Source organism: Tenrec ecaudatus, chromosome 2, assembly GCF_050624435.1.
Source record: "Tenrec ecaudatus isolate mTenEca1 chromosome 2, mTenEca1.hap1, whole genome shotgun sequence".
Classification (NCBI taxonomy): domain Eukaryota; kingdom Metazoa; phylum Chordata; class Mammalia; order Afrosoricida; family Tenrecidae; genus Tenrec; species Tenrec ecaudatus.
Window position 1 is genome coordinate 289,871,692 of NC_134531.1, and position 14,341 is coordinate 289,886,032.

General features: G+C 44.0%; 1 protein-coding gene across 2 annotated transcripts in view; it reads right to left on the bottom strand.

Annotated features, from left to right (window-relative positions):
- Window positions 1-13,033: 13,033 nt before the first annotated feature.
- TMPRSS7 (transmembrane serine protease 7) overlaps window positions 13,034-14,341 on the bottom strand; it is a 61,656-nt gene continuing 60,348 nt past the window's right edge. For both annotated transcript variants that reach the window (XM_075543465.1, XM_075543466.1), the window contains one exon: window positions 13,034-13,204. In XM_075543465.1, the coding sequence (XP_075399580.1) occupies window positions 13,034-13,204 (171 nt within the window). The remainder of the gene's footprint in view (window positions 13,205-14,341) is intronic.

The following is a 14,341-nucleotide window of genomic DNA, read 5'->3' on the forward strand; positions in this document are numbered from 1 at the left end:
GGCTGGCCAGAGCAGAGCTGAGGGGGCGCGCCCGAAGGCAGGACCCACACACCTGAGCGGGCAGCGTCGGGGCTGTAGGGGTGCCCCTCACTGCACCCACCAAGCGCGGCGGGGACGCCCTGGCTGCCGGGGCGGGACGGGGCGGGGCGTGCTGGCTGTTGGCCTGGCCCCGGGACGCGCCCTTTGCTCCTGGAAGCCTGATCGTGGGCCCTGAGCAGAGGGCTGTTTTTCTGGTTTGTTCAGTGAGAGCCAGCCACCTGCTAAGGAGCCCTTGCGGTGGTGCGGATGCGTGCAAACCCCTAGCTCAGTCGGGAGCAGACTTAGGAAAGGACCGCCCTGCTGCGCCATCCCAGGGAAGAAAGTTTGCATCCGTTTCTAGCAGCTTATGTGTTGGCAGGTCTTTCTCCCGCCCTTCCTGCCTAGCAAAAAAAAAAAAAAATGCATTCATTGAATCACCGTATTTCTATGCCGCCTCTACTACTACGTGCCAGGCACCGTGTTCCGTTCTGAGCACATGAAAATGAAGCATGCACACACAACCATACGCCTGTCCCTTAGCAACTAAGGAGTCAGCCACTCCGGTCTCAGTTATCTTGGCAACCAGAACTTGTAACCAGAACTGCGACCCGTAGTATTTTCAAAGACTGTTTAGTTTTATTTTTAAAGTCGCCAGCTTTTTCTTCCAAAGAAGCTCAAGGTAGACTCCAGCCTCCAACCTCTCAGTCCAACTTTTCAGGTAGCAGCGGAGCCAATTAACTCTTTGCAGCGCCCAGGGACTCCGGAAGACACAGAGGCACCATGGCATTAGGACAAAAAAAGCCTGCACTGGAATCCGCCTGCCTCAGTGGGTTTCTAGAGGTGAGAGCTGGGGCTTCATAGCTCTGTGCCAGGACTTTCACTTCTGGGACCTGCTAGCTAGTGCCCACGTAATTGGTTTCGGCAGGCGTAAGAATTGATGTAAATAAACTTACATAGCCACTGATCAGTGACTAACATATAGTAAACATTCATAAATGTTGGTTATTGCTATTTACCTTTCACTGATCATTGACCTCACCCATCTGGTGGTGGAGGGTGGGACGAAGGTCCACTAGAAAACACACATACACTGTCTTGATTGTGCTCAAGACCAGAACTTCTGGTTTCGTGGCCTAAAATTATTATGTTTGCTAAGCGCATTCTATTCAGATCCAAATGCCCCACTTCCCAAGCTCCTGTTCAGGGCAAGTTTGCTCCCTCCTTCTCAGCATCCCCCAGCCACCTCTGCCCTTATGTTCAAGCACATCAACACACACACACACACACCAGTTGAGGGCCTACACAGGAAGCATACTAAAGATGTTAACTGATGTGTTAGTGTTTAGCTTATTGGTACCTCAAATTCCCTGCCTAATTCCCATAGAGGAAGTAAACGAAATATAAAAATAATACTTGCAACAGATTGGTGCTTGGGGAGGAAGCTGCAGAAGGAGAAGTCAAGCAGATTAGGGGAGGCTGAGTTCCTGAGGAGGTGAGTGCAACTTTAAGTAGAGTGTTCCGAACAGGCTTCATGAAGATGATGAAATCTGAGCGCAGAGTTAAAGGAAGCAAAGGAATTAGCTGCACAGCTTTCTGCCAGGAAATGGGAATACAGGAGCAAGGACTTAAAGATGGACTAGAGCGTTACCTCTTGGAGAAACTCGAAAGCAGCCAGAATGGTTGAAGTGGAGCTACAGACGTCATTTGGTTATGTGTTAGGCTGCTAATCACAAGGTCAGCAGTTTGAAACCGCCAGCTGCTCGGGAGAAGCAAAATGAAACTCTCTACTTCCCTAAAGATTTAGACTCAAAACCCCAGAGGGGTAGTTCTATCGATAGGGTCCCTATGATTTGGAATCGACTTCATAGGAACTAATTTGAAAATTGGGTGTTTGTCGCCTTTATTTGCTTTCACTCTTTAGGATATCTTTGTATTCCCAGTGTTTGGCCTGCAGCCAGCCACGCCTCCCTCTGGAAGTGTTCATGAACTTAAATTGTATTTGAGCATGAACTGTTGGCTGAGTCCTGAGCCTTAGACACCAACATTTTTCAGCAACCCCCCACCCATCCCCCCAGCTTCCATTCTTACCAAGGCAAGAAGACTCTCCAGAACCCTTTGTTGATCTGGGGACCTCAGACTCCATAGGAGATTTCCCCAGTCAGTCAGGTGTATTGTAGGTACCTTCTAAGCCACTGGCTCTCAACCTGTGGGTTGCAACCTGTTTGGGAGTTGAATGACTCTTTCACAGGGGTCGCCCAATTCATAACAGTAGCACAATGACAGTTATGAAGTAGCAATGAAGATAATTTTTTGGTTGGGGGGTCACCACAACATGAGGAACTGTATGAAAGGGTCGCGGCATTAGGAAGGTTGAGAACCACTGTTCTAAGCCTTCTTTCTCCAAGCCCAGATGCCTGAAATCTCCTTCTGGCCTTCAGAGCACCAAAAGGCAACAGTTTATGCCACAAGCACACTCTCTAAACCAGATCTCTCCACACCTTCTGAGTACCATAAAGCCAATGCTGTGTATTCTTTCATCAAGATTGGGTGCATATTCAGAATTCCACAAGCCTCCCTAACTCTCTTACGGAGTGGTATAAACAGTTAAACACCAGTTTAAAGCGGTGGAGGTTGGAGGTTTCAGGCCCTCCAGAGACACGCTCGAAGAAAAGAAAAATCTACCATGGAAAACCCTACAGACCCCAGTTCAACTCTGCCATCCTTGGAGTCATCATGGTCACCATTGACTCAACAGCAACTCAGCAACCCTTGTAGGCTGCTGCCATCCTCGTACAGCAGGACGAAGAGGTATTGGCCTTGGAAACAAGCAACCCTAGCATCAGATTTGGACTCTTACTAGTTGTATGTTCTTCGGCAAATTGTTCAATGTTTAATAAGCACCTCTGTTGTTGTTGTTGTTGCTGTTGTTGTTGTTAGGTGGGCTGCGACCCCGTGCACAACAAAAGGAAATACTGGTCATTGTGCACCATCCTCACAGTTGTGCCTGGGACCATCAATGCAGCCCCTGTGTCAATCCATCGCATGGAGGACTTACCTCTTTTTCACTTTACAAAATCTGATGTCTTTCTCCAGGGATGAGTCTCTCGTGATAATACATCCAAAGCATGTAAGATGATGTCTCGTCATCTAAGGAGCACGCTGGCTTTCCTTCTTCCCAAACAGGTCCGTTTCTGCTTTTAGCGGTGCATGGTACTTAGAATATTCTCCTCCAGCACCACAATTATAATGCATCTATTCTTCTAAGGTCTTCCTTATTCAATGTCCAACTTTAACATGGATATGAGGCAATGAAGAATATCATGGTTGGGGCAGACACATCTCAGTCCTCAAAGTAACATCCTCCCTCTTCAACACTCTACAGGGTTCTTGTACAATACATTCACTGAATGCAATGCATCTCTTTGAGCTCTTGACTGCTGCTTCTATGAAGGTTGATTGTGGATCCAAGTGAGACAAAATCCTTGACACCTTCAATCTTTCCTCTGTTTATCATGATATTACTTATTAGCCCAGTTGTGAGAATTTTGGTCTTCCTCGCATTGAATTTTAACCCAGATTGATGACTACAATCCTTGATTTTAATCAGCAGGTGCTTCAATGACATCTCATTTTCAGCAAACAAGGTTGGGGCTTCTGAATATTATCACAAGCTAGTATTCAATCCCGATTCCATATTCCTCTCCATATAATCCAGCTTCTCTAATGATTCGCTCATGATCGAACTAGTATGGTGAGAGGATACAACCCTGGCACACACCTTTCCTGATTTTATTTATTTTTTAATCCTTTTATTAGGGGCTCATACAACTCTTATCACTATATATACATATATATACATACATCAATTGTGTAAAGCATATTTGTACATTCATTGCTTTCATCATTCTCAAAACACTTGCTCTCCACTTAAGCCCTCCCTCCCTGCTTTCCCCTCCCTCATGAACACTTGATAATTTATAAATTATTATTTTGTCATATCTTTCCCCGTCCAACATCTCCCTTCACCCACTTTTCTGTTCTCCATCCCCCAGGGAGGAGGTCACATGTAGATCCTTGCAATCAGCTCCCCGTTTCCACCCCACCTTCCCTCCACCCTCCCAGTATCGCCACTCACACTACTGGTCCTGAAGGGATCATCTACCCTGGATTCCCTGTGTTTCCAGTTCCTATCTGTACCAGTGTACATCCTCTGGTCTAGCCAGACTTGCAAGGTAGAATTGGTATCATAATAGTGGGGGTGGGCGAAAGGAATCATTTAGGAACTAGAGGAAAGTTGTATTTTTCATCGTTGCTACATCACACCCTGACTGGCTCGTCTCCTCCCCAAGAACCTTCTGTAAGGGGCTGTACAGTGGCCTGCAAATGGGCTTTGGGTCTCCACTCTGCACTCCTCCCCCTCATTCACTAGGATAAGACTTTTTTTGTTCTGATGATGCCTGATACCTGATCCCTTCGACACTTTGTGATCGCACAGGCTGGTGTGCTTCTTCCATGTGGGCTTTGTTGCTTCTGAGATAGATGGCCGTTTGTTTACCTTCAAGCCTTTAAGACCCCAGATGCTATAACTTTTGATAACCAGGCACCATCAGCTTTCTTAACCACAATTGCTTGTTCACCGACTTTGTCTTCAGCAGTTGTGTCTGGAAGGTGAACATCTTAGAATGCCAATTTAATAGAAGAAAGTAATCTCGTATTGAGGGAGTACTTGAGTGGCGACCCAATGTCCTTCTGCTACCTTAATACTAAACCTATAAATATAGGCATATAAATCTATTTCCCCATCCTCATATATAAATATATTTGCATATGCACATGTCTTTATCTAGACCTCTATAAATGTCCTTTGCCTCCCAGCTCTTTCCTCTATTTCCTTTGACTTTCCTCCTGTCCCACTATCATGCTCATTCCCCACCAGTGTTTCAGCAATTCCTCTTGGTGACATTACCCTTGATCATGTCCTACCAGGCCTCCCACATCCTTCTCACCACCAATTTGGATCACTTGTCGTTCCCTTGTCCTTGGGTTTGTTAACAGCACTCTTCCCACTATCCCCTGCCTCCCCCTATCCCATGTCCTCCTAGAACTGTTGGTCCTGTTGTTTTCACCTCCAGATTGTTCATCCAGCCTATTTTATTTAGACAGACCTGCGGAGATAATAACATGCACAAAAATTAGACAGAGAAAAACCAATAAACAATATACAACAACAACCAATGACAAAAAAAACAAACAAAACACAACAAGAAAGAAAAGCTTGTAGTTAGTTCAAGGACTGTTTATTGGCTATTAGGAGTGTTTTCCAGTCCAGTCTGTTGGAGCACCCCGCCCTGACCCCAAAGTCCACCTTCAGCATTCCCTGGGGACCTCACCGCTCCATTCCCTTGCTGTTCTGTTGCACCCCCTTAATGTTTTGCCTAGGTGTGGCGGGATCAGATTGAGTCCAATTCCCACACTGTGTCTCTGGTGTTGTCACCTGTAGGGCTATAGGTCAGTGAGGGGCATCATTTCTCTTAGTGGGGCCGGCCATGTCATCCTCTCTGTCAACTGGCTGCTCTAATTGGGAACATCGTCCTCATGGCCTGGTGGGCCAGGATGTGCTCCACTCTCTCCTCCTCCCCCTTCATCTGCTCCCTTGTGCTCCAATTAGATATGTCCCTCTCCTGGAGCTGCAGATTCAATGCCCTCCTTTGAAATAAAATCTTCTGGGGGGAGGGGCAGGCATCACTTAGTAGTTGGGATTGGGGCCGGCCCCCCAGACCTCTCCACTGGTTCCCTACTCCACACTGGCCGTTGTATTCACATATTGGAGCACTGGGTTGAAGTCTGGTCCCTCTTTTCCTGTGGAGATGTAAACAATACCCTCCCCTTGGGTGGGTTAGTGCCCTGTGCCCCCGCTACACGTTTCTTTTTTATTATTATTTTTTCCTTTCCCCACCTCCTTTGTAGTTGTCTACCATGTGTATCCCTGTATTTGCTCTGGCCCCTGCCATATTACCTGGCCCTCACCCCAGAGTGTTTGTGTACAGCAGCTTTTCCCCTATGTCCTCTTTGCATTTTTTTTAAAGCTTACCTCAGCGGACTCATGTTGTACTTGTCCTTTTGTGCTTGGCTTACTTCGCTTAGCATGATTTCCTCCAGTTCTTCCCATGCAGTGATGTACTTCATACGTTCATTACTGTTTTTTAGCGATGCGTAGTACTCCATTGTATGTATATACCACGCATTTTAATCCAATCGTCAGTTGATGGAAATTTGGGTTGCTTCCAACTCCTTGCAATTGTGAACTGTGCTGCAATGAACATTGGAGCACAGATATCTGGCCGTGGTTTGTTTCTTGCCTCTTCTGGGTATATGCCCAGTAGGGGAATTGCTGGGTCGTTTGGTAGCTCGATTTCCATCTGTTTTCAATATCGCCAGATTGATTTCCATAGTGGCTGTACGTACTTACAGGCCCACCAGCAGTGGATGAGAATTCTTGTCTCCCCACAGCCCCTCCAACACTTGTTGCTTTCTGATTTTTTGAATTGGGCTACCTTTGAAGGTGTTAGGTGGTATCTCATTGTTGTTTTAATTTACATTTCTCTAATGGCTAAAGGTCGGGAACATTTTCTCATATTTTGTTGGCCACACCTTTCCTGATTTTAAACCACGCAGTATTCCCTTGTTCTGTTCTCACAACTCCCTCTTGATTCACATACAAGTTCCGAACGAGCACAATAAAGTGTTCTGGAGGTTAGCTACAGTTTATTGTGGCCCACACAGTCTAATTCCTTTGCATAGTCAATAAAAAAGAAGTAGACATCTTCCTGGTACTCTCTTTTTGCACCAAGATCCATCCAACATGTACAATATCCCTTGTTTCACATCCACTTCTGTATGTAGCCTGAATTTCTGACAGCTCCCTGTCAGTGTACTGCTGCAACCTTTGTTGGATGATGTTCAGCAACATTTTAATTGTGTGCGATATCAGTGATATTGTTCCATAGTTTGAGCATTCTGTTGAGTCATCTCTCTTTAGAAAAGGCACATCTTTCTTTGGATCTCTTCCAGTTAGTTGGCCAAGTAGCTGCCTTCCAAGTTTCCTGGAATAGTGAGTGCTTCCGGTGCTTCTTCAACTTGCTCCAACATTTAAATGGGCATTCCATCATTTCCCGGAACCTTGTTTTCAGCTAGTGCATTCAGTGCCGCTTGAATGTCTTCCTTCAGTGCCGGTGGTGCTTGCTCACATGTCACCTCCTGAAATAATGGAATGCCAACTAGCTCTTTTGGGCACAGTGACTCTGTATTCTTTCTCTCTTCTCTTGATGCTTCCTACATCCTTCAATATTTTGCCTATAGCATCTTTCAAGATTGAAATTTAAGGGTTCATTTTTTTTCTTGAGCTCTTTCAGCTTCAGATATGCTAAGGGTGTTTTCCCCTTTTCTAATGGCAAAGTATTTGCTTTAGCTACTCAAGCAGCCTTTTTGAAAGTTGCTCTTCAGCTCTTTGACTTCATCCTTTCTACCATTTGCTTTAGCTACGATACAATTCAGAACAAGGGTCAAAGTCTGTTGTGAAATCACTGTGATCTTCTCCTGTCCTTTAAATGACCTTCTGCTTTCTTCATGAATGTCTCCCACAGCTCATTGGATCTTTTGCCATTAGGATTTAGTGCATCAAATCTATTCTTGAGATATTCTCAACATTCAGGTAGGATAGACTCAATCAAGAACATATTTTGGTTCTACTGGACCTGTTTTCATTTTCTTCCACTTCAACTTGAAGTCACATATGAGCAATTGATGGCTTTTTCCAGTCAGCCCTTGGTACCGGTTTAGCCATTGCTATTGAACTTCTCCCTCATGTCTTCCCACTGATGCAGTTCATTTGATTTCTGTATATTCCATCTGGGAAAGTCTATGTGTATGCCTTTTGTGTTGTTGAAAAAAAAAGATATTTGCTATGGATAAGTGATTGGTTTTGCAAAATTCTAGCATGCAACCTCCAAGTTCATTTCTATCACCAAGTCCATATTTTCCAACTACTGTTCCTTCCTCTTGGTTTCCAAATTTGCATTCCAATTGCTAATAGCTAGCAATACATCTTGATTACATGCCTGATAAATTTTGACTGAAGTGGTTGGCTGAATTCTTTCTAAAATCATTTTATTGGGAGCTCATTCAGATATCATAACGTTCCATAGCTCAATCACATATCGCATCAAGCAGAATTGCGCAATCGCTACCCCAATCAGTTTCAAAACATTTTCTTTCTTCTTCAGCTCCTTGGTATCAGCTCCCCTTCACCCCCTCCCTCTCTGCCCTACCTCCCAGGAACCCTTATTTGTTTATTTATGTCCATGTCTTCAACCATCCAGTATATCCACTCACATACAATTCTGTTGTTCACTCCCCTCGAGTACGGTTATACAGTCATCAGTGCTCTCAGCTTCTCTTTCCTCCTCTTTCCCCCCGCCCCTCACTTCTCCTACCCTCCGGGCTGTCATTCTGATGTTCGGGGTTGGAGAGGGATGCTGCCGTCGGCTGAGGATGTTCTCGGACACTGACATGCTCAGGATCCAAGCAAAGACAAGAGCTCTGCTCCGGATCTCTGGCCTGCTCACTGGTCTCTGGGCAGCTCTGGCTCTCGAACTAGCAGCCACGTGTTCTTGATTTTCTGATCTAACAATAGGAGCAAAGAGCGGTGATTCTCCGTGGGCACCATCTTCCCAGAACATTGGTGGACTATTTCAATTTATTCCTTATTCGCGTTTGTGGTTGGTACTGAAAGTTGAACTATAGTTATATTGATTGGATTTCCTTGAAGATGGGTAGATACAATCCGATCCTAGACAGCAGGGTACTACGTGACAGATTTAACAAGATCCTCTCTGACAATGAATGTCATGCCATCTCTCTTGATTGTGTTATTCCCAGCATAGTAAGTCATATGAATTTCTGATTCGAAATGAAGAAGACCAATCCACATCAGCTCATTCATGCGTAGGACCTCGATCCTTATGCATTCCACTACATGTGTGACCTCTTCCAATTTTCCTAAACTCATCCCATGTTCCATGTATTGATGATTGGATATTTGCAACTCTCTTTGCCTTGAGTCGTGCTCCATCAGAAAACAAAGATACTGAAGGCTCACTCCCTCGGGCTTTACCCGACTCACGTCACCGTGGTCGACTTCTCGCCACGAAATCATTGCCTCTTCCATCACTTTTTCAGTGCCCTTGAATGTGAAGGGCCTCTTCTCCAGCAGTCTCTCTGACAATGCTCTGCTTCCTTGGCTTGGCCTTTCCGTATCTGACCATGCTTTGACGCTATGCGTAAGGTTGTCAGCTGCTATTCCTGCGAAGTGGAGAGCTGAGTCCTTCTTCATTGACGCTTGTAGTCTGGAAGCTCTGCTGAAACCTGTGCACTTTGGGTGACTCTGCTGGTATTTAAAATATCAGTGACAGAGCTACCAACACCATTGCAACACACCAGCCAACTCAGTATGACAACTGACAGACAAGTGGTGCAGTCGTAATAAGTAAGTACCATGACTTGTGAAATCACCCTCCCCACTGGAGTTTGGAAGGTAAAATGATGTAAAGAATCTATTCGCTGCATTTGAGAAATTGCAGGGTCTCAGTCAATGCTCTCACACTTTCCACGATTAGTAATATCATTGTAACTAATATCCTCCTACTTCTCCCCTCGTCCCTTCCAAACCAGAAACAAACCTGGTCCGATTGCTTCTGACTCATAGTGACCCCACAGGACAGAGTAGAAACTCTCCATAGGATATCAAAACAGTACATTTTTACAGAAACGACTGCCACAGCATTTTCTCAAGAAGAAAGTCCACACCACTGACTTTCAGTTTGGTGCTGAGTACTTCCCTACTGGGCTACGCTGGCTCTTCCTCCCAGCCCTTAGCAGCCGGCAGTTACTCTTGACTCAATATATTTTGTTAGATGCTGAGATGTGTTCCTGTCTGCCTCTTTTTTTTTTTTTTTTGGTCACTGGCACTTCCTACACCTCCTATTATTACCTAAACTATTTAAATGCTTACTTGCAATCTATTCCTGATTCCTGGTAACTGCAATTTTCTTAATCTCCAGATAGCTGACCTAGAATGCAAGTGAGTGTACCAACCCTTTCCTGACAACAGTTTTCCTGCTTCAAGTTGGACTCCAAATTCAGAGATCAGAATGAAATTAAAAAAGAATCCCTTATAGACAAAACCAAGTTCAGATGAAACAATTGTTGATACAAGAGAAGGATTTGTGACTAAGTGTCTGAATTCGACTGCCCATTTGTTCAGATGCCTGGAAATCTATCTTCATAGGGATACGTTTTCAAAATGTATCTCTTCTTTCATACATATAGTGAATGCTGTGAGAGCCATAACTCAATGAGACCGATCCCCCTCCCCTACCCCCTTGGAGTGATGGATGAAATTGTATAACCTTGAGATATGTGTCAACTTGACTAGGCCACAAGTCTCCGTATTATGTGATTATTCTCCCTTTTGTGATCAGATGAAACTCTGCTGTGTGTGGTAAACCTTAACCTCTGTGATATTAATTAAGTAGGATACAATCTACAGGATTAGGTTTTAGCTTGAGCCAATCTCTTTTGAGTCACAGAAGATTAAACAAGCTCATAGAGATCAGAGGTGACTGCTACCACGATGACACGAGAGCCAGGAACAGAGTCTGCCCTTTGGTACCTGCACTGGAAATCCAAGGGTAAGATTGATGCCAAGACACCTGGAGATCCTCGAGAAAGGCGGGGCCTGAAGATCCTGATGAAAAGACAGATTGTCTCCACAGAGTCCACAAAGAGAAAGACTTCCCCAGAGCTGGTGCCCTGAATTTAGGCTGCTAGTCTTCCAAACTGTGAGTAAATGGATGTCTCTTTGGTAAAACCAGCATGTGGCATTGTTCTGCTGTAGCAGCACAAGGGAACTAAGACACTGGTTCTCACAAGTTTTTCATCTTTGACAAGGTACAGTTCTAGAATGTTTCTATTTCTCAATTTTGTGGAAAATAATTGAGTTTTCTTTCCTTTTATTAAATCATTTCATTGGGGGCTCATACAATTCTTATCACAATCCATACATCCATCCATTGTGTCAAGCACATTTGTGCATTTGTTGCCAGCATCGTTCTCAAAACATTTGCTTTCTACTTGAGCCCTTAATATCAGCTCCTCATTTGTCCCCTCTCCCCACATCCCCCTCCCTCATGAACCCTTGATAATTTATAAATTATTATTATTTTGTCATATCTTACACTGCCAGATGTCTCACTTCACCCACTTTTCTGTTGTCCATCCCCCAGGGACAAGGTTATATATCGATCCTTGTAATCGATTCCCTCTCTCTATCCCACCTTCTCTCCACCCTCCAGGTATCACCACTCTCACCACTGGTCCTGAAGGGGTCATCTGCCCTGGATTCCCTGTTTTTCCAGTTCCTATCTGTAACAGTGTACATCCTCTGGTCTAGTCAGATTGGTAAGGTAGAATTGAGATCATGATAGTGGGGAGAGGAAGCATTTAAGAACTAGAGGAAAGTTGTATGTTTCATCGTTGCTACCCTGCACCATGACTGGCTCATCTCCTCCCTGCGATCCTTCAATAAGGGGGTGTCCAGTTGTCTACAGATGGGCTTTGGGTCTCCACTCTGCACTCACTCTCATTTACAATGATATGATTTTCTGTTCTTTGATGCCTGATATCTGATCCCTTCCTTTGACACCTCGTGATCACACAGGCTGGGGTGCTTCTTCCATGTGGGCTTTGTTGCTTCTGAGCTAGATGGCTGCTTGATTACCTCCAAGCCTTTAAGACCCCAGATGCTATATCTTTTGATAGCTGGGCACCATCATCTTTCTTCACCACATTTGATTATGCATGATTTTTCTTTCTCTAATCGATTCCTCTCTTACACAGGTTCCAGCTTTCAAAGGTATTACGGTAGCACTTCTTAATAAAATTTAAGAGCATTTTCATTTAATTGCTGTTTCATCTAATTTTAATAGACAAACTGAAAGAAAATAATAGAGCCTACTTGTTTCCAAGACTGATAGACTTTGTTTTTCTTGTAATATTTACTCTTTGTTCCTTGTGTCTTTTAAAAGTAAAAAGTTTTTCCAGTGATGATTGCATAAGCCCCAAACTAAAGTGACATCAGAAATGTCTTGAACCCACTCTTTATCTTCTAATAGGTCTGTGCCTCTGGATATTACAGCACTTTGGACCCATCTTTGGTCAGATGACAAGCCATGCTACTCTTAACACCAGCAATTAGACCAGCAAACCAAGCAGAGGACAGTTAAGAATTCATTGGTTTACTTGTGGTTTCTGTTTCCTTTTGAGAGTTTGCAGTGCTCTGTGAAGAAGGGGCTGAGTGGTACGAGAAATGTTCTGGAAATGCTACAAGACAAAAAATAAAATTTAAAAGAAGTCAGACAAAATGATGGAGGCATGGGAAGACACTGGGAGGTAGGGGGGTGGAGGGTGGGGGGGAAGAAATGTTCCTGACTCAAAGGACCATTTATGAAGACTGGTCCACTCTGCTCATAAACCAGTTTTGAGATTTGCCTCTAATCACACTTTTGCAAGAATGAAGTCAATTGAGAGAGTTAAGGTTTATTATGCCAACTTAGTCGATAAGCACGTGTGGGATTAATTGAAGGGCAGAGCTATAAATGGCTCGATGAGACTTGCCTTTCTAGTTCTCGGGTCTCTTGATATCTAATGGTTGGACCAGTGTACATTAGGTTTCTTCCATCCAGGAATCCAAGCCCTTTGATATTTAAGAAGTAAGATACTTTCATCCCTGAGACTGTTTTTAATGTAATAAACGCCTGTTAGTCTGCCTGTATTTCAATAAATATAAAACGTGTGCAATTTGACATTTCCAGATGAAAAAAATAAGTGAGCCATTTTATTTGATAATTATAACATCCTTTTAAAACAATCTATCACATAAGTCATAATCAAAATCCAATTACAAAAGAGAGGGGACGTATTTATGAATCCAAGGAACAAAGTTTGACACCCTTGTGTAAACACCAGGAAAGTTCGGTCTTCCACAGCCATATCCCCAGCTAACAATGCCAGTCAAGATCCATCTTCCATCGCTCTTTCTTCGGCAAGATAAAGGTCCACCAGAATCTCCCTACACAAGAAGATGGTTTAAGTATGAGGTGCATTTGTCCTATCGTAATCAATTTGTTCTTTAGTTCATTTAACACGGAGCATTCACAACTCCCTTCTGGTAGTTTTGTGCTTGGCTAATCATTAAGCACTTTGAAGAAATGGCAAGAAGTACTGTGAACCTTCTAAAGGCATTGTAGAAATACGTTCTTCCTAGAGTCACAAGGTTCCATCCTGTGAAATCCTCAATTCTTCAGGCTCAGGGTAACACTGAGAATTGCGTGCAGGAGAAACAATGACCACATAGCCTCAAACACACAACAAATAACAATAACTCTTACTATGATGATTATGATTAGGGCAGCTAACGTTTACTCGGGGCCAACTATGTTTTAAATTCTCTTTGGGTCACTCCATTATTTCAAAATCCTTATGAGGTAGGGTTATCGTCCTAGTTTGACCTCTATTTGGGGGCCATGCATCTTGAGAGATTGCCTCATGCACCCAGAAGAGAAAACATGACTCTGCTTAAACAGAGCCAACCAAGAAGCCAAAGGGTCACTGGCAGTCATTGTAGACAATGCCACTCAAGAATCCCTCTGGTATCTGCTCCACAAAGCAAGAGCTTAAGTAATTCAAAGTCTAAATAAACATAATTCCTACGGTATTCAATCCTTTAAGTGATAATGTCTGGTTTCTGGAGGGAGAGAGGGGAAAGCCAGGGAGAGAGGGGAAAGTCCTTAGGGGACTCTTGGGGGCGATGATAAGAAAGTATTCCAGACTTGTCCTGTGTCCTGTACACAAAACATTATCTATTCCCTACTAGGTAAGTTTTCACTCATAGGGAAATTGGACTTTTCACTTTTTACATTTGTTGCCATCCCAATTCAACTGATACTAATAAAAGCGATCTAACTCAGGAACCCTGGTGGCTATGGCTGTGGAACAGAGAGCTGTAGCAGACACTCTGGAGGAAGCACCACTACCTTATGGGTTGAGCATCAGAGACACAAGTCTTCCAAACGTCTTCAGGCACTCCCTATTGTGTGACTTAGAGTAACTTATTTAACCCTTCCAGGCCTCTGTGCCTATTCTGCAAAAGGGAGATGAAATCATGATTGGGATAAATTCATGGGAAGGAGTGCACAGAGCTGAACAC